The sequence below is a fragment of the Falco peregrinus genome, chromosome 3, assembly GCF_023634155.1.
Source record: "Falco peregrinus isolate bFalPer1 chromosome 3, bFalPer1.pri, whole genome shotgun sequence".
In the NCBI taxonomy this organism is placed as follows: Eukaryota; Metazoa; Chordata; class Aves; order Falconiformes; family Falconidae; genus Falco; species Falco peregrinus.
In genome coordinates this window covers 23,731,168-23,750,752 of record NC_073723.1, presented here as the reverse complement: position 1 = coordinate 23,750,752, position 19,585 = coordinate 23,731,168, and the positions used below count along the sequence as shown (strand labels likewise).

Genomic DNA, 19,585 nt, shown 5'->3' with positions numbered 1-19,585 from the left:
AGAGACTGATGGTTTGACAAAGGTCATAGGTTTTATTTTTAATTCTTTGAAGAAGACTTAATTTTATGGTTGTATAACTTCTATTAATTAGTGGAACTGCTGTCTTGAAAACTGTAAAGTAATTCAAGTACTCTATAAATTCAAGTAGTTTTCACAACAGTGAAAGGATGAAAGGTAATGGATGTAACTGGATGATGTGAAGTTCTCAGGAGATATTAAGAATATTATGTGGCCAAACAGTGGCACAGTTTTCTCAGAGAAATGGGATCTCCCTCTTTATAGATAAAATTCAGTTGTGTAGGATCCTCAGCAACCTGGCCTAACATCCAGACTGGACCACTTTTTGGGATACAGGATTGGACTAGATGACATTCTATGATTCCTTACAGCTGTAACTGTTCTATGGTTCTGAAAATAATTTCCTTAACTATTTCTCTTTAAAGATCAGAAATAGTTTTTACTATCCTCAAACATCAGAGGGCTCTAATTTTTATTATTTTTTTTCAGAAATGCTTTGTTATACTTCTGTACATATAAAACTGTGTTTGCATATGTATGTATATATACACACACACAGAATACATATGTGTATGGATGAATAATATGCATGCCTTATGTATACAGATACAAATTAAAATCAAAACTAAGGAAATTACCTATGAAATTATTCATGGGTATCAATTATTCAAATATGAATGAATTATATATCCTGTCATAATCACCCCCTCAAGCCAGTCTTTAGGGAAGGAAACAGTTTGCTAATTTTAAAACCATCATTCTCAGTATTGTCTAATTGTTCCTGTAGATAATGAAGTGTGACTACTATAAGCTTTTTGTGATGCTTATCTATGTAAATCCAAACACCTCATGAAAAAAATTAGTTTACACTCCTTCAAAGAACAGAATGGCAGGCAACATGATCTTCTACTTTGAGAAAGAAATAGTTTTAAGTCGTCTAAATTTCTTCCTTTTCTACACCCTTCTTCAAAACACACTCATGAGTTGTCATGATCTGCTTGCACAATTATTATGGTCTGCATATCACTACGTGATGCAATTATCAAAAAAAGATGCAGTTATCAATAAGCGCAACCAAGAAAGAACTCCGCTCTTCAGAAACTGTCAAGAGTAATGTATTGAATGAGCAGGAACAGTGACCAATGTGTTAATTAGTGGCACAATTAATACAAACCCATACTTGCAGTTTATGCAAAGAACAGCCCATTTAGCAAATGCCCTCTTTTCCCTAGGGGTGCAAAGACTCTGGGTTTGATTTAAGAACATTCCACCAGAGAAGAAATTCAGCAGTGAAATTAAAATGAGTTCAACCATGAATTGATTAAATTTACTAGAATAACTGTACTCAATCCTACCTTTAGAGCATATTTATTCAATGGACAATTGCCATTTAGCAATGTGCTCTAGAGAAAAAAAAAAATCTAATTTACTTAATTAATTGCATGCTAGTTCATCATCTTGAGGATGAAATTTATCACAATATGTTTATTTCACAGCATAGCACAGTATTCATAGGGAGTATGTTAATACTGTTTGCTTTAGATGGTTACCATGTAGTGCCTATCACCACTCGGCAAAACATAGTCCCCTTGACTGTGAGCTGTGGGAACCATGCAATTCTTCATTCCTAGAACCTGGATGAGAAGCAGAATCCTTTAGGAAACAGGCTTGCTGAACTACAGCATGCCATTTTCAGGGAAGTGATTAGTTGGTCCCCTTTCTACCACAACTAATTTTGGCTATCATTATGCACTGACAAGTTCAACATATTGAAATACAAAAATCAAAGCATTTGCTAAATAAATAAGCTGAAGACTAAGAAAACCCCTGCCATTTTTTAAAGAAAGAGACAGTGAAAACAAACATACTTCCACATATGGCAAATCACACACGATTCAGTGAGCTTTCTCATTAGTCTTCATTCAAATTCAGTTTTTTCCTTTCTGAGTGTCCCAAGACACTAAGGACTTTTTAGAAAAATATACAATCGTGTGCACTATGTAGCTCATAAGAGTTCACTAGATATTTTTGTACCATACTTGAAAGAAAAATAAAATATTTTGAGCAGAAATTATCTCAAATATATAACCTAATAATCATTACAATCTACTTTCTTAATATTACATATAATTTATATCACCCTAAGCGGGAAAATGGATTAAAATGAACAATTCAGATAAGAAGAGATGACTGAAACTATTAGATAATTTTTTCAGACAGATTTCTTTAAATGATATTGGAGATACCAAAATATATGACATGTAAATCAATACCATTTTTGTCTGTTTTTACTTTCATACGCTTAATCATAATATATAATGTGGCCCGAATCAATTCCTACAGTGACTGTGGTGTGGAGGGTGTGGAGAGTGTCAAGTTCTGTTAACAAGCAAGGAACACAGTGATCAACATGGAATGGGATAAAATGTAGGTTTTGAGTCAGGTATAAATAAACTGCATCTGATGTTTTGTATGTCAATACACCTGTGTCCATAGGTGGTACCCAAACACAAATATTTGTAGCTTGTAGTAAGTGTTTTACAAGCAGATATACATTAACCTTACATTCCTTGAGCTAATTGGTAATCATTTAGTTCACAGTAACATATATTCAGATACAGATATCTTCAATAATCCACTAATTTAAAGATTTATATATTATTATCTACTTTTGTTACTAAATACCTTGTCACACAGAGATATATAACACTGATTTCCTCTAACTCTTTTTTTCCTAAAAATAGAGATTTTACAAACTCCAACATTTAACTTATTTTGACTAATAGTAATTTGGCAAAATATATGTATTTTAAGTTACACTATATTTAATCCGTTCATCCTTACCATCACAAGTTGGGAGCGGGTGACTCCACCAATGATTTTTTTCACACAGCAAAGGCTCCTCATGACTCAACCTATAACCTGGATCACAACTAAATGAGACAGTGGAACCTATAGAGAAGTCATGTCCATAACGACGTCCATGCACTGGTATGCCAGGATCCAAGCAAGAGTAAGTATTAACAGTTACACCTAGATTAAAAACAAAAAAACAAAACACATCAAAATAAACAAAGAGTTACATAAACACCCTATAGATTATTATTATTATTATCATCATCATCATCATCAGTAATTCACTGGGGGGGGGCAGGGAAGCTTCATTATCACACATTTTCAGTGAATTATCCTTGGACTAAGTTTCTCTGTCTTACCATTATCAGATGTTATGGATAATAAGTTGCATCCTGCCACTGCTGCAGAGAAAAACATAACATAATTTACAGGATATTTAGTCTGGTCCTATGTCAGTAACATTTTCATCCTCAGTAATTTTGTCCCTGATACTGATGTTGAAAAGCTTTAATGATCACTCAAAAATCTGATTTCCAGACTTCATTTTTTTTCCTGATCAAACTTCTTTATCCTAGCTAAAATGTCTTCTATCTCTTTTAATATTTACCCTTGAAATATTTACATAGATCAATTAGTTACATAAATAATTCTCATACCTAATGGTACGTGAAATATTGAGAAGTTAACAGAATAGCAGAAAAAGAGGAGTAAAGAGAAGCTGATGATAAAGAGAACTTTAATGTCTGCTAAAAAATTAAATCTTTTAAATAATTGCCCAGTGTGTTTAACTTCATTAGAAAAGAATCAGGGAAAAACAAAGAAAGAAACAAAAAACTCCAGGAATATTAGCAAATTATAAGATAGCGAATCAGAAGTATTTGGTGTAAGTTTTTTCCATGGGTGTTATTCCTTTTATTCCCACACAAGAGCCATAAAATATCCTTCCTTACAAAGAAATTCAGTGTGTAATAAAATAATTAGCACAGAAAATAAGAACATATAAAAGACTTCAGCTTTCAATAGGATAAAGAGAGGAATGCTGAATAGGGTACCATAAGGGAAATCAGAATTGGGTTGTACTGTATAATATAAGATGATGAACAAGGAAGAATTAAAGAAAAATAAAATTAATACTAGATGTCAGTATATAAACAGAGGATGTTAAGCAGAAAACAAACTACTGAAAATGGTTTATTTTGTGTAAAAATGTTAAAGATGCGTATTCTCAATGATCTCTGATAGCATAAATGTAATTGTCATTCTTCACTAATGTAAAAAGGACTGTGGTGTGGTGACCAATTTTAGAAAAAAAGAGATTTTATAATAAAATAGAAGAATTAATTTATAATGAAAATTCAGATTTTCTTTCCAACTTTATTTAATAGAAACAGTTTGATATAAGCATATTTGTACTAAGAGCAGCTTTCCTCTTTTTGCTTTTCACATTCCCAAAGGGTAATTTCTACCATTTAATATTATTCATTTAGCCAATAATTTTAAGCATTTAGTGGTCTCTGCTGGCAATGTTAATCTAGTTTTCTTGATGTATAAGGACTGCTATCCTTCAACCTTCAGAATGGATGAAAACTTAAACTCATCATTTCTTCTCAATGCAGATGATGATACAAATGGAAGTATGCTGGTGAAGGCTAGGGCAGTAAACTGTTCTGGAATCATAATACATTTTTTTGTCATAAACAGGCCAAACTTGACATTCACTGGAGTTTAAATCAGCCCAATTTTGATCTGGCAAAGTCACCTCCACATATATTGTATTTAATATCCTTATTATGAGCGGTCAAAAATAGTGATAATGGCCAACAATAATGTAAAAATATAATGAACATCTGAAAATTGCTTGGTGGAAGTTCCAACAAGTAGAAGTATGAAACTGAAATGGATACATAACAGTGTGTTCATGATCTTCACTAAACAAATTAGACAGTGATTACAGAAAAATATTATTTCACGTGAAAATATGGCGTACTACAACAAAAGGGTTATTTAGGAACAGAAAAGGTAAATGTTACGATAATACATCAATTTATATGAATTTTAACAATTTATAAAGTATGAAATCCTAAAAATACTTTCTGCAGTGTAATTTATATGACTAATAAGGGAAAAAGAATATGTCCTTATGTCAGAACAAATCACACATACAGGCTTTTATATCCCTAAAAAATCCATAATCCAGCAATTCAAAGCTTGATTTTCAGCTTACTAGTGTAAAATGCATTTCCCATTTCCATTCAGTTAGAGCTGCAGGTACATCAGTCAGAACAGTAACTCAGTTATTTTTTCAGATTTTCATAATCTTCCTGATGTGATACAGCTTTACACATACAAAAATGTATCGTGTAACATAATAAAAAAAACATAAAAGCAACATCCAGAAGAAAGGCATTTGCTTCCCATTCCCATCTTCTGATTCTTAAAGCATGGAGTACAACAATAACATCAAATTGTAAGTGAAATTACTGGTCATGCCTTTTGCAGTTTAACATCACTAAACCTTTCTCAGTTTGAGAAATAATAAGAATTTACCAAAGACAACACCTGTGCATCTTTATGTATTTATTGATAGGATAAGTGCTGGTGAGGAAATCAAATAATACAACTGAGAATTACTTACTTTCATAGTGAATCTTGAATCCATTGTTAGAACGACTGTTGTCAGTTGTAAAGAGAAGATAAATGAAATTGCTACTGCTAAACAGGAATTGTGGGACCTGTGTACCATTGTAAGATCCCAGAAGTGGAGATAATAAATTTGGGCCATCATGAACTTCCAAAACATCATAATTGAGTTCTGTCTGAAATCTGGAATTGAGGAAACACACAGAGACACAAATATAAGAAGCAGCTAAAACAAATTCAATAACCCCATACAAAGTAAGCCATATTTTAAAAATATGCTCTTTTCCTGATATTATTATTTTAATTATTTCTCCACACCTCCAATTTACAGCATGAATAGAATAGTATTAATTATCCTTTATAATTAATACAATAATCAAATTTCAGGTTAGTACCTTAGTAAAATAAAGAAGTTTAAATTCCTTGAGCTTGTTTGTATTGCAGAAAACAAAAGCCAGAAACACAGTTTGTTAGCAAAGATTAATATTACTTGCATACACTATTTTACAGCAAAAAACTATTTTTCTTTTTGGAAAAATTAAGTAAATTATATAGAGGATATTTTAATACATTATTTTATTATATACATTCCATTTGGCACAAATATCATGAAGATACTTTGTATTATCAAAGAATCATACCCTGAGCATCCAACCTTAAAATCATCTATAAGCAGGGATAGAATTACTTAAATCTGCTCTGAGACTCCAGTGGCTTTTTGCCAGTTGGGGCTCAGTCCAAAGTTGTGGCAGAAGTTATGGGGGGAAAAATTAAAATCCTATTTAGAAAGCACTATAAAGCAAAATGGGTGTTTAGACACAGCATGTGTGCTGTCTCTTTCAAGGAAAAGCTGTGACAGTGCTGTTAGCTATCTCCTTGCTCGTCTTGTGTTAGGTGGTATCAACAATCCCAACACCTGTCTGCTATTTTGACAGTGGTTTCTCTCTTTCTTGCTGTGACAGACCGTACATCAATCATACGGCTTTAATGGACTCTCTGACAGATTACTGAAAAACTCTTTCAGAATTGAAAAGAAACAATTAACAGCAGGATCCTACAAGGACCCTTCAGATATTCTTAATTTTCTCTCTGATTCACTTAGATGCCTAATTCAGCTTTGTGAAAGGTATTCAAAGAACTGCATGACTAACAGAAATTTACTGAGGAACTCTGTATTGCAGTATTTATGTCCCAAGAGTCTGCACGCAAAGATCTAAAGGAGTCTGGTGAAAGATGAGAAGCCAAATTAAACCTCCAAACCCTGTGCTTTCTTTTATCCACGTCCCATTCATATGAAATAACATAGAAAAGAGCACAGAAATAAAGTAATAGGGAGTTACAGAAACAAAGAAGGAGAAAGGAAAATTTCTTTTTTTCCCACCTGAACTCACAATGACATTTTACTAAAAAGCTGCTAGGTAGTAACTTGCTTTTTCCAGTACTTTCTTTTCCCACTAATTCATATAAAACAGAAGCAATCTTGGAACCAATCACTTAGTCTTGCTCTGCTTTCTTAGTTCCTTTATCAAAAGCATAATTGAGACAGAAAGTGTAAAGAGGCATTGACCTCATAGATACAAAACAACTATCAGGCCAGTCAAGACATGACGAAACTGAGTCTTCAAGGACATTACAGAAATCCTCTCGTAAGTACTTGTTGCTCAATGACTACATACAACATCACAAACAGCTAAAAAATAAGATGAAAAAAATGTGTAAGCACCCAAGAAAAAAATGTAAGCACACGTTTTTAGTGAGGTAAACGGAAAGAAATTTGAAGAGGCAATTATATGCAATGCATTTGCTTAGCTCTTTGGCTCAGAAAAGTGAGCAATTAAAATTTAATTTATAAGGGTGATGTTTATATGATTTTTTTCCTTGGATACCTTTCCTCTGGATGCTCAGTTTATCTGATACATTTACATATCACCTAGTTATTCCCTGATGTCAGAAAACAGTAGGGATTTATAGGAAACTGAATAAAAAATAATTTGTGTTCATGTAAGACCACTCCAGTGTTCCTTCCTACTTAACTGGTCACTATTCTCAAATTAACCTGGATGGCTTCACTGTTATGTGAAGTGTATTCTTATGGACGACTCACAAAAATTTGTTCAAGCAGAAAGGAGTGAAACAAGCTTGAACACAGGAGGTGACACACTTTTTTAATCTTATTTGAACAGAAAAAGCTGCTTTAATATTTACAACATGCATCTTTGTTTCTAAGAGACTGCTGCACAGTGCATACTCATTAGTCAAATGTGACTAGTACTCCAATCAGTAGTTTGCTGATTAACATCCCTAGCATTTAAATACTCATAATTAGGCCTCATGATAAACACTTCATTACAATGAAGAATGGCACTTGCATTTCTCACTTCTATCATTTCAATTCAGCATAACAAGCTACTGATTCAAAACAATGATCCAACAGATTATCTATCATAGCTATGCCTGTACAACAGGAGTAAACTCCTTAAGGTATACATGCATGATCATAAAACAAAATATGAAAAAGTTATTATGACACCTCTGAAAAGGCAAAAATTAATAGTTATAATTATTTGCCTTGTCTGTAGATCACTTTCTTTCCACCTACATGTCTGGCTCCATGACACAGGAACACTTCAGCATACAGTCATAGAACGCCGTACGTGGCACATATGCAATCGTGTAAGACAGAAACCATAGGAAAATGGGAGATTAAAAAGAATTAAACTACTGTCCAAGTGATAAACTGATGTAATGGTAAAGGTACCACTCTGTGGGAAGTATGTATGGGTAAGAACTCTTCTCTTCCTCTTAAAAAATCCAGAAAGAAAGGATGTAAAGATTTTAGACATAATATAAATGTTTTGCCCTGGCTGAGAAATTAAAGATCTTTCCAGTAACTACATCTATTGTGCAAGTCTTACTGTTGGCACCAAGAAAGGCTAGAGAAAGAATCTTTATTTTTCAAGAACTGGGCAAAATACAACCTTCTAAAAAAAAATCATATAGGAAAGTCATTTAGCTATAGTTTTAAAAGCATATATTTCACCAAAATTACCCTTCTGCCTTAAAGTCCAGCTGAAGATTTGCAAGCAGAAAGAGCAGAACAAGGACAGTCAGGTTAGAACAAGTCTTTAGAAGAAGCCAAAATAACAAATGCCTCAGAAATTAAATTTAAATTATGTGAAAAATAATAAAGTCTAAGTAAAAAACCTAACTTCAGTGCTTTCCAAAATGTTTTCTTTTGGTACGCTATGAAGATTATTACATAACCCAAACAATCAAATAAACTTTTTCTTTCTACCCAAACATGTAATTTTATATCTAAGTGCATTTTTGTGAACATACATAGATGTATTTTTACACGTACTCCTGCATAGAAACACATAAGCATACATGCACTTATATGTATGTAAGGCCTCTCTGGGCTGCTGCAACTGAGCAATATGCATATCAGTACAATTTATGGCAAGTGACAAAAGTGTTCAAAAATGAGCAGTAATGCAAAAACAAGTGTCATAATGTCATAATGAGATTATCTTATAAAGAAGATAGAAGTGCTCTGTGATATAAAGAGACCACACCTTGTTCTTACTGCTCATATCTACAAGAGTAATAGAGGTTGTGCAATTTTATGACAAAAGGTTGACACATTAGAAACAAAAAGTTACACAGGAGACTCAGATTTCATGAAACTCAGGTGCAAAGGAGGAAAAAACCAGCTAGTACAGAAATTTGCAGATAAAAAGACAAATGTTTTTCACTTTGAAATGACTGTCCCCATCAAATGTGCAGTTGAAAATGATCAATTAAAAAACTGAAATTATATTTTTATTTTAAAAAACTTGAGTTAATGAAAGTTCCAAAATTTTTATTTTTTTATTTGATTTACAGGACATTGAAGAACACTGATTTTTTTTTTCTAATTTTGAACAAATATGAGTTTGACTGGTTTCTGCAAGAGGGAGTTATTCACTTCTCTTTTGTATTTTAATAAGTAAAAATTTAGTAAACCTACATTTTAAGCTAATATACAGTACTAGTAACTTTGGAAGACTATCTTTCATTTGAGATTAAAGATTGAAAATACCTTTGAAGTGTCCATATCACCTATCCTTCGATTCTATAAAACGTCTTGTGAACAGTTTGTTATAGGTGTATGTTATAGTACTAGAGAAGTTTTTACAAATCTTATTACAATGAGAAATTTTGATAGAAGATGGTAATTTTCATACCCTGCTAATAATTTCTGAATTGTATTAAAATGAAGCGATATTGTCTCTTTTATGTTGAGTGTGACCAAGCGTAGTCAATGCTGCATAAATAGCAACTGAAAAGTACTTGCATGATATTTGCGCACTATAACTTTGATCATCAAAGGCCCTTTTTTTACCAGATCATTATCTAACCTTTTAATATTTACAACTAAAAAGAATCTGAAACATCCTTGAATATATGTAGAATACATAGCATTTTTTTAATTACATTTTTTGTTATGCTTTCCTATAAACACATTTAAATGAATGCCCATGTCTTGCTACAATGAGAAAGTCCTCCAGTACATTTCAATCCCTGGAATCAGGAAGGGACCTAAGTAACAGGCAGTAATATAGGAAAAGCAGAATGCTGCAGTAATTTGGGGAAACGGGAATTCCACCCTGACAGCAAACAGTCCTTTCTCAAAAAGGTCAGCTGTTTTGATAATTATTCAAAGTAGATAAATTTAGTTCAGTTTTCATGGTTGATTTGGATTTTCAGAGTTGAAGATTTCATGGTTTTGAGAGAAAAAAATACTTCATAATTCATCATAGCAATACAGTTACAAGCAATGAAACATTAGCATGAAACATGCTAATCTTTAAACACTGATAAAATGTTTAACTGGGCCAGACAGGGTTAAATATATGCAAAAGGGTAGGAATTTCAAAAACTTTTCAGTGCATCAAAGTAGAAATTATACTGAAGATAAAATTTATTCTCTGAAGGTAGTAAGATGTTTTGGAAAATGCTATCTGATAATACAATTACTTGGGCTTAGATATAGTGCAAATTAATGTTATGGCAGAGCTAATAAAACTCCTGCTTCTGGGTAAAACCTGGAAAATATTAAATAAGAGAAACATTAGCCGAGACCTTTCAAATGTAATTTTGATAGAGTGTCCTGGTTCAGCTTCTATCACCCACTCACAATTCAAGGAATCTTTATAATACCCTGGCCAGCCTGGAGAGAGGATTACTCCACTTGGAGATGAAAAATGCCCACCACATGGAGCTAAAAATGAAACAAAGAGAAAGGTATAATAACACAGACTTATTATATGTAATTCATATTTATCACTTTCAATACAGGACATCTATAATGAACAAATTTAAAAAATCTAGTTGCAGGAGGATGCAACAAGGCTTCAAAGCTGACAAATACTGTGGGGTTCAGAATTAAATGGAGACAACTGAATTATGTACAATAAACTGTTTGATAATTTCTGACAAAGCTTTTTTACTGTATTCTTACAGGTATAATCTATTTTCCTATAATAAAGAACATACAGCAAAACACAGTGTTTAAAAAGTGTCATTACCTTCGCTTTTAATTGTGAACACAGAGATTTGAAAAACTTGCAAAAGTTTCAGTTGAGTATCAAGCTAGTTTAACTTTGACATGAACCCAGTCATACCACAAACATTTCGCTTGTCATGTTGGCAGTTCAAATTCCTCATTCATGAAAAGACATACTTACCATTCGTACAAGATCAGTTGATATTTTTGAAGCACGTGAGAAATATAGATTAAATACTGTAATATACACATCTGCAAGAAGAATTACTAGAAATAACACGTACTTTTTCTCTCAGAGATATTGAGCAAATATAAGCTGAAAAAAGTGTTAAAAGATAATTGAAACTGAAGCTGTTGGTAATCATGTTTAAAATTTTTCAATGGTTTACTGACACTTTAATTACAGGAATAATCTCTCCAGCTGTAGGTATTACAAAGATGATGAGCATTTTTTTTAATAACAATTCCTCTTAAATAGTTGAAGAGAATCTTGTGCAGAATGAGGGAACTTTGCATTAGCTGATCAATGTCAAGACAGTCATAGAGCAAAACAGAGATTCTGAGAAGTACTAATCATGTTTGACATGCTGATTTTCGCTATGGAGAGTGCTAGTCTATCCCATAGATGGTATAATCTCACAGGTAGGAAGAGTAAGAACTGTAAAACCAATACTGCTAAAGGACAGATCTTTTAGCTTTAAGTCTTGTGAAGCTCTGTGCAGATTTTAATTTCATGCATGAATGCAAACCCATTACATCTAATGGATCTACATGTGTATGTAATGACAAGTGCATGTGTCGTCAGACTTTTATGACATCATCTTCTCCTCAGAACTATGGACGGGTGAGGAAAAGACCATGGGAATGCTTGGCATGGTTTTGTTTGTTTATTTTCAGTAGGAGATTGATATTCCCTCAATAGAGAAATTAATTAACAGAGTTATCTTGAATTCTAGACATCTAAGAAATGCAGTAATTTGATTGCTAGAAGTATTAACATTTTCAAAATGGGTAACAAGTGATAATGCTTTTCTAGCAATTTAAAATATCTAGGACATCTTATGAACTGAATGCATATTCATTGTTGTAAACTGAAGATATATTGCTCAGCACAAGCGCAAATACCTCAAAAGACCATGTCTATGTAGCTTTCTATATATTTTTATGCATATATATGAAAACACTAAACATATCTATATAGACAAATATACAAAAGTCTCCTTGATACACAGGAGACAAGACAGAAAAGTAACTTATCTCTGAATAAATTTTCCTCTAGAAAACTAAGATAAGTTTTTCTTGAGTTACAATCTTACATATCAAATAACTAATTTCAACTATCTATTCCTGGGGGGGGGGGGGGGGGGGCGGAAACCAACACAAAATACTTGACTCTAAACCAAACTTCTTAAATCATGGAAGTGCTTGCAAATTGCTGTTCTTTAGTGAATCCAGCCACTTCAGTAAAAACTGTCGCAAGTAGGGACATTTAGTAAATTGGGGGTTTAAGCTATTAGTTTATTTATTTATTTAAATTAAAATGGATTATGTAGAATCTTAAGTATTGAAAAGAGACTTGGGAATAATGCTATTAAAAAAGATTTTTCACAGTTGCTTTCCTTTGCATGAGTAAGCATTAATTGTGACCTTATAAATAGACCTAACCGGGCATTCTCTGCTGAAAATACATAAGGACCTGATAAGGTATTACATCCTATTGTAGGGAAAAAGAAAGTCTAGAAAAATAGGACAGTATGAGTTGACTTTCACTAGGATACCATAACACAATAGCATAAACTTGTAAAGCCTTATTTAGCATACCAGATTATAATTTAGAACCTGTGTAATAAAAACTATGTTATTTATTTTCTGCAACAAATACATTTTCTGTGACCATCAACAAAGCAACATTTAAAAGAGGACAGCATTACACAAAACATTCTCAAACTGGTGACCAAAGCTGCAAATGATGAGCAGCCTATAATTAATTTATTTATTAGGAATTGCTCATTGTTTTATGGAAGATGAAACTGCAAAACGTATTAGCCACTCAAATCAAATTTGACATTTAAATTAATTTTTCTGTCATAAAATGGTTTTGATCATACCTATAAATATGTCCTCAATGTCAGGCAAAGAAGAAAACAAGCAACATACATTTCAGTGCCTTACACAGGCAGGCAGAAGCAAAATTCATTGCTTCTTCACAGTATAAGCCATGAAGAAGTGGATAGCACCTTCTGTAGACAGTGTTAAATCATACAAAACAGACAGTAAAATTGAACCATTTACATCGCTCTCTTTTCCATTACCATCTGTTGTGCGGTACAGATGTGCACTGATGCAACCTGGGTGAGAAAGATTCATTTGTCAAGAGTTAACAACAGTATCAAACACTGGACATCCCTTATTCTAGACAAAGTCCTAATAAAGCTACCCATTTTTCCTCTGTTGTATAATTAAGAATTGAACTTACTAGATAAGTAGATGTTCCTGATCCAGCTTAAGAATAATCAAGCCATAGTTTTATATCTCACTATATCCCCTCGTAGAGGAGGATATGGTTTTCAGAAGACTCAAAACAATTACTTACTCTTTTTTAGCTATATTTTCACAAAATGTCAAAAATCTGGCCATACTAATTCCACACCTGAAGGGAGGGCACTGTACTCTGTAGAACAGAACTTTTTAATACAACTGAGAAGAAAAGGTATCAACAAGTAGATTCTAAGCTGCAAACTCCAGTAGAAAGTGTCACAATGAATGCCTTGGGGTTGAATGAAGAGACCAGGGTTAAACCAAGGATGTTTGTCACATCTAATCTTATCTCTTGCATGTGGGCATGTGCCAAGAGTGGGATTTCTTCATTTGTACAAATAGAGAAGAACATGAACTTCAGTGTCTCTGTGTATGTGCATATATACATATAAACTTTATTATAAATAATAATGAAGTAACCATATGGTAACTTATAGACACTAGGAAAACACAATGTCTCTAGTTAGAAGTGTGCTTAAATACTTCGTTGGTTCTAATGAATCTTGGTGTAAATACATTACCCTATAAAACTATAAATGCATGACAGAACTATTGTTATCATGAGCTTCTTTGCTTAATTGCTAATTAAGGATTTGATCCAGCCCAAATTAGATTTGGTGAACTTCGCAGGATCTGAAGCCTCAGGGACAAAACACATTTTCTAAAGGAAAATCTTACAGGGTTGGTTTTTCTTTTTTTCTTTTACATACTTGTTTCTTTTTAGTTTTATGACAGTTTTCTAAACAAATTCACCAAATGACCCTGTATTTCACAAAGCCTCAAAATTCACACACAGCTGACAGAATCAAGCTGGAAATTTTCCCCTGGATTACATTTTGTAAACTGAAGGATGAGCTTTCATTGTTTCTTTGCCAGGCTGTCCGGGGTTCGTCTGTGATAGAATTTATTTTCTTCCTAGTAGCTGGTGCAGTGCTGTGTTTTGGATTTGGTGTGAGAACCATGTTGATAGCACACTAATGGTTTTGGTTGTGCTAGGTGGTATTTATATCGGATCAAGGACTTCTCAATTTCTTGGGCCCTGCCAGTGAGAGGTCTGGAGGGGCATGGTAGATTCGGGGAACACAGCCGGGACAGCTGATCTGGGCTGGCCAGGGCGATATTCCATACCACATAACATCATGCTGAGTATGTATAAGCTGGAGGAAGAAGAAGAAAGGGGGCGTTCAGCGTTATGGTGTCTGTCTTCCCAAGTAACTGTTACGCGGGATGGAGCCCAACTTTTCTGGCCCTTTACCAAAACACTTCAACACTTACTTCCAAAGCAAAAGACATCTGTCAGGAGACCTTCTGAAGATGATGAGAGATGAATGGATTGAAAGCATTCCTGCAGAGAGATCCTGGGGGTGTCAGTGGATGAACAATTGGACACAAGCTGGCCATGTGTGCTTGCAGCCAAGAAAGCAAATCATACCCTGGGCTGTGCAAAAAGAAGCATGGCCGGCAGTTCGAGGAAGGTGATTTTCCCCCTCTGTTTTGCTCTTGTGAGAGCCCACTTGGAGTACTGCATTCAGCTGTGGGGTCCTCAGCACAAGAAGGACATGGACCTGTTAGAGCAAGTTAGGAGGGCCACAAAAACGATCAGAGGGATGGAACACCTATCCTATGAAGAAAGGCTAAGAAACTTGTGGTTGTTCAGCCCAGAGAAAAGCAAGCTACAGGGGGACCTTATTATGGCCTTTCAATATTTAAAGAGGGCTTAAAAGAAAGACAGACTTTTCATCAAGGCCTGTAGTGCTAGGACAAAGGATAACAGCTTTAAATGGAAAGAGTGTAGATTTATATTGGATATAAGGAAGAATTTTTTATGATGAGGTTGGTGAGACACTGGAACAGGTGACCTAAAGGATTTTGGATGCCCCATCACTGGAAGTGTTCAATGTCAAGCTGCACAGGGCTTTGAAGAATCTGATTTAGTGGAAGGTATCCCTGCTCATGGTGAGGGGACTGGACTAGATGACCTTTAAAGGTCCCTTCCAACCCAAACCATTCTATGAACACATAAAGTTACTGCTGGAAAGATGGAGTCACGCAAATTACTACTGCATATAGATTTAATACAGACTTGATCCAGTTTCCAGTGAAGACAAGGGACAGCCTTCAACTGATTTCATAATGAATTGGTCAGAAACTCAGGACTTTGCCTACTGGGAGTGGGAGGGAGGATAGAAAAATAATTCTGCTCCACTAGCAGAATTTATTTAGGAGTTTACCTAAACAAGCACATGACCTGATCTATGAATACACAGCCAGCTTTTGAACATCACCAAGGAAGGACACTTCACAAGCTCCATGGGCAACCTATGTTAGTGCTTGGTCACCCACACAGTAAAAAAGCTTTTCCTGATGCTCAGATGGAACCTCCTGTATTTCAGTTTGTTACTATTGCTTCTGGCCCTGTAACTGGACACCACTGAAAAGAGTCTCTCTGGCTCCACTTCCTTTGCACCCTCTCTTCAGGTATTAAAATACATTTATAAGATCCCCCACTGAGCCATCTCTTCTCCAAACTAAACAGTCCCACCTCTCTCAGTCTTTCCTCAGAGGAGAGATGCTCGAAATGTTAATATTTTTTGTGGCCCTTCACTGAACTTTCTTTTGTATGTCTAAGCCTTTTTTGCACTGAGGAGTCGAGGACTGGACAGAAACTCCAGGTGTGGCCTCACCAGTACTCTGGGTACAGGGGAAAGATCAGATCCCTCAGCCTGCATCCCATGATGTCATAAGCCCTCTTTGCAGCAAGGGCACATGTTTAACTTCGTGTCCATCAGGATCCCCAGGGCCTTTTCTGCAAAGCTGCTTTCCAGCTGGGTGTCCCCCACCATGTATCAGTACATAGCCTTGCTCCTTCCCAGGTGCAGGGCTCTGCACCTCCCCTTGTTAAACTTCCTGAGGTTCCTATTAGCCTATTTCTCTAACCTGATAAGGCTCCTCTGGATGGCAGCACAACCCTCTGGCATATCAGCCACTACTCCCAGTTTTGCGTTGTGGCAAACTTGCTGAGTATAGTCTACCCATTCACCAATATAACTATTTATGAATGCAATTATCAGAAAATGATGAACTTTTTCAATTACTAACATCATGTAATTATCCATTTAGACAGCAGAAGCATCTTACTTTGCAGGAAGAGAAAGCTGCACCATAAGTTTTCATAATACCACTGTTCCAGTGGACATTACGCATACAAGGCTACACAAGGAAAATAAATAAGCTACATTGTGTATCAAAAAAAGTTGGAAAGGCCTTACTGTACTGTTGACAGGCACATGTCTCTACTAAAACCAGTGTGAAAAATACGTTTTCTCTCAATGCCATTGCTATTCCTTAAATTTATCTCTTTTTTTTTCTTTTTTTTTTTTTCCCTTCATCCAATATAGTTTGTAAAGCATTTTGGTTGCTCATTTTGACAAGTAGCACAGTATATAACATTGTCTATACCATTTTGGACCTCTCCATTACAAAAATATATTAATTTCTCTCTCTTTAACACATATTCAAAGTGAAGATCATGAATTATCATACATTTGTCTGATCTTCACTTTTCTCAGTGGATTATCAAGTTCCTATGATAAAATGATGAACAGTTGTAAAGTAGTAGTTTGTATTTTTAAGGACATAATAGCCCATCTTTCTCCTACTGTGTAGGAAAAAAAGGGTTTCTAAAAGTTATATAAAGTTCAGAATTCAATATGTTGCAAATATTTCTAAATATGCAGATTCAGACTTTTTTTCCCCCTCAGTGATGGTTTTAAAATAGCGATTTGCTCACCTTTTTATTTAAAAGTCCCTTTTTCATACTACCTTCAGCAAACAATACCACTAAAACAATAAGATATTTAAACTCATATTCACCTCAGCAACAAAAAGGTTAACTCTCTAGCATTTATCATCCCTACATTTTATTGTATATAACCACTTATACATATTCATAATACATATGGAGCCTATAAACTACAAAATACATCAAGAATAGGAATACCAGATGGCCTTATTCTAAGCCAGTATGGTACCATGTTTGGAATGCAGTATTGTGAAACTCATACAAAGCTACATTTTCTCATAAAATTTACATGAAACTATCAAAGATTATCTCTGGAATACAAAAAATGTAACTAACTGCAAAAAAACTTCTATTAATATTATATTAAAAATAATGCCTGTTATAAGATTGCATAACTTAGAAGTAATTTCTATTTGTGTTTGGGATCTGACAACAATATAGTGTTTTGCTGTTGGTTTGGGGTTTTTTAAATGAACATCCTTCTTACCCTTCCCCTGATTATGGTTCTTCCTGATGCCTACAGTGCAAGATTCAATAGATCTTTTTATTTGACTTTCATCATCATGTGCTGTTTTCCTAGACCAATCAGTCCTTCCCTTCAGAACATCTGGGTGACTGGGCTTACCTTAAAGTGCCTTGTTTTTCAGAAAACAAAACTCTTCAGTCATGTTACCTAAGAATTGTTTCCCTGACCTTTTTTATATTGATTTTCAACCCCTGTTCTTTCTTTCAGTTCTATTTGATGGTTACTTGGCAGATTCATACCCCTTGTTAGTGTGTTACAGACAAAACAGTAGAAATATAACATAACTAGAGGTTGCCATCAAGCAAAATCTCTTTGACAAGCTCAGGTCTATGCCAAATACTGAAAGACAATCTTAGCCTGATCTAAGAATTCTCACAAAGTTATTTCTATTCATTTCTTTGTATAGTAAGGTGCAGGGGTTGAGGCAGGAAATTTCTGTATGTGAGTATGAAGAAATCTTTGAGGATGACAGGCTAATCACTGAACATCTTGTAGATTCATAGCTTTAGACCCTTTTTTCAAGGGCTTATCACCCATGTAACAGAACAGCAGGATATTAGGCGTTACAGGAGTTATGCAGGACGAAGGTTAGAGCTGCAGCACAGGCATAACAGCATAGTATTACCAGAGATTATGGGAAAGTCTACTATATAACCCTCACACAAAAAGGATGAAAGGCATAATAACAGGAATCCCGAATTCAAAAACATCAGGGAACAGCGAAAGTAGGGCTTCCTGCCACCACCCCCCACCCCCCACCCCGAGTTAGTGCCTTCAAAGACAGAGCATCATCCAACTCCACCCGAATAAGGTGAGGAGGACTGGACTGTGACAGCAAAAGGGTCTGGTGACAGCTAAGTGAGCATCAGATGAATGCAATTTGATGAGCATGAGCACCCTGAGATCAGCAGAGAACATGGCTGGAGACCAGCACTCTGGTGGCATTGCTGAGGCAGGGATCAACACCCCCAGGCTGAGCTGAAATGGGATCCTGTGCCATGGGCAGGGCTGGAAGGAAGCCCCAGCAGAGCCTGGTCAGGATGGCCCTCAAAAATGAGTATGCTGACCTTATCCATCCACATCACATTTATTATTAAACTGGTCTCTCCTATATATTGTAATAGTTGACATCTCTGCAGTGGAAGGAAAACTGCACAGCAGTCACATTCAGTGGCTCATAAGTCAGTGTGTGGAGTTTGTGTCTTTGACTTGATAAATATGACAATGAAATTATGAGGTGTGTGTAAGGCAAGTAAATATCACCTTATATGGAATGATGTGTTACAGGCAAATGTGTACATAGTCAATAAAAATTCTGAACATCCCAGCAGACTAAATTACATTATTAGATTAAAAATATTTTCATTTGTCTACAAATCTTATGTTAAATTAAAAAAATATATCTAATTCTACAGTTGATAAACACATCTAATTTAAATACACCAGTAGCCCAATCTCTAGGATTCCAATATATGTTTCATCAGACCACTTATTGATCAGACTGTTTTCTGCACGGACAGGTATTTTACAATATTCCAATTAATCTGAATTATTAATGTAACATTGAAAATGCAACTCTATATTTTTTTTTAAGCAATGTTATACATGAACCTTAAAATAAAGCAAGGACATTACAGCATATACTAATCTTGTCTAG

General features: G+C 34.7%; 1 protein-coding gene across 3 annotated transcripts in view; it reads right to left on the bottom strand.

The window, feature by feature from the left end:
* Positions 1-19,585, bottom strand: part of CSMD3 (CUB and Sushi multiple domains 3) — a 725,287-nt gene that overhangs the window by 285,167 nt on the left and 420,535 nt on the right. For all 3 annotated transcript variants that reach the window (XM_055800728.1, XM_055800729.1, XM_027777765.2), the window contains 3 exons: positions 10,639-10,777; positions 5,510-5,697; positions 2,863-3,051 (listed from right to left, as the gene is read on the bottom strand). In XM_055800728.1, coding sequence (XP_055656703.1) covers positions 2,863-3,051; positions 5,510-5,697; positions 10,639-10,777 — 516 coding nt within the window. The remainder of the gene's footprint in view (positions 1-2,862; positions 3,052-5,509; positions 5,698-10,638; positions 10,778-19,585) is intronic.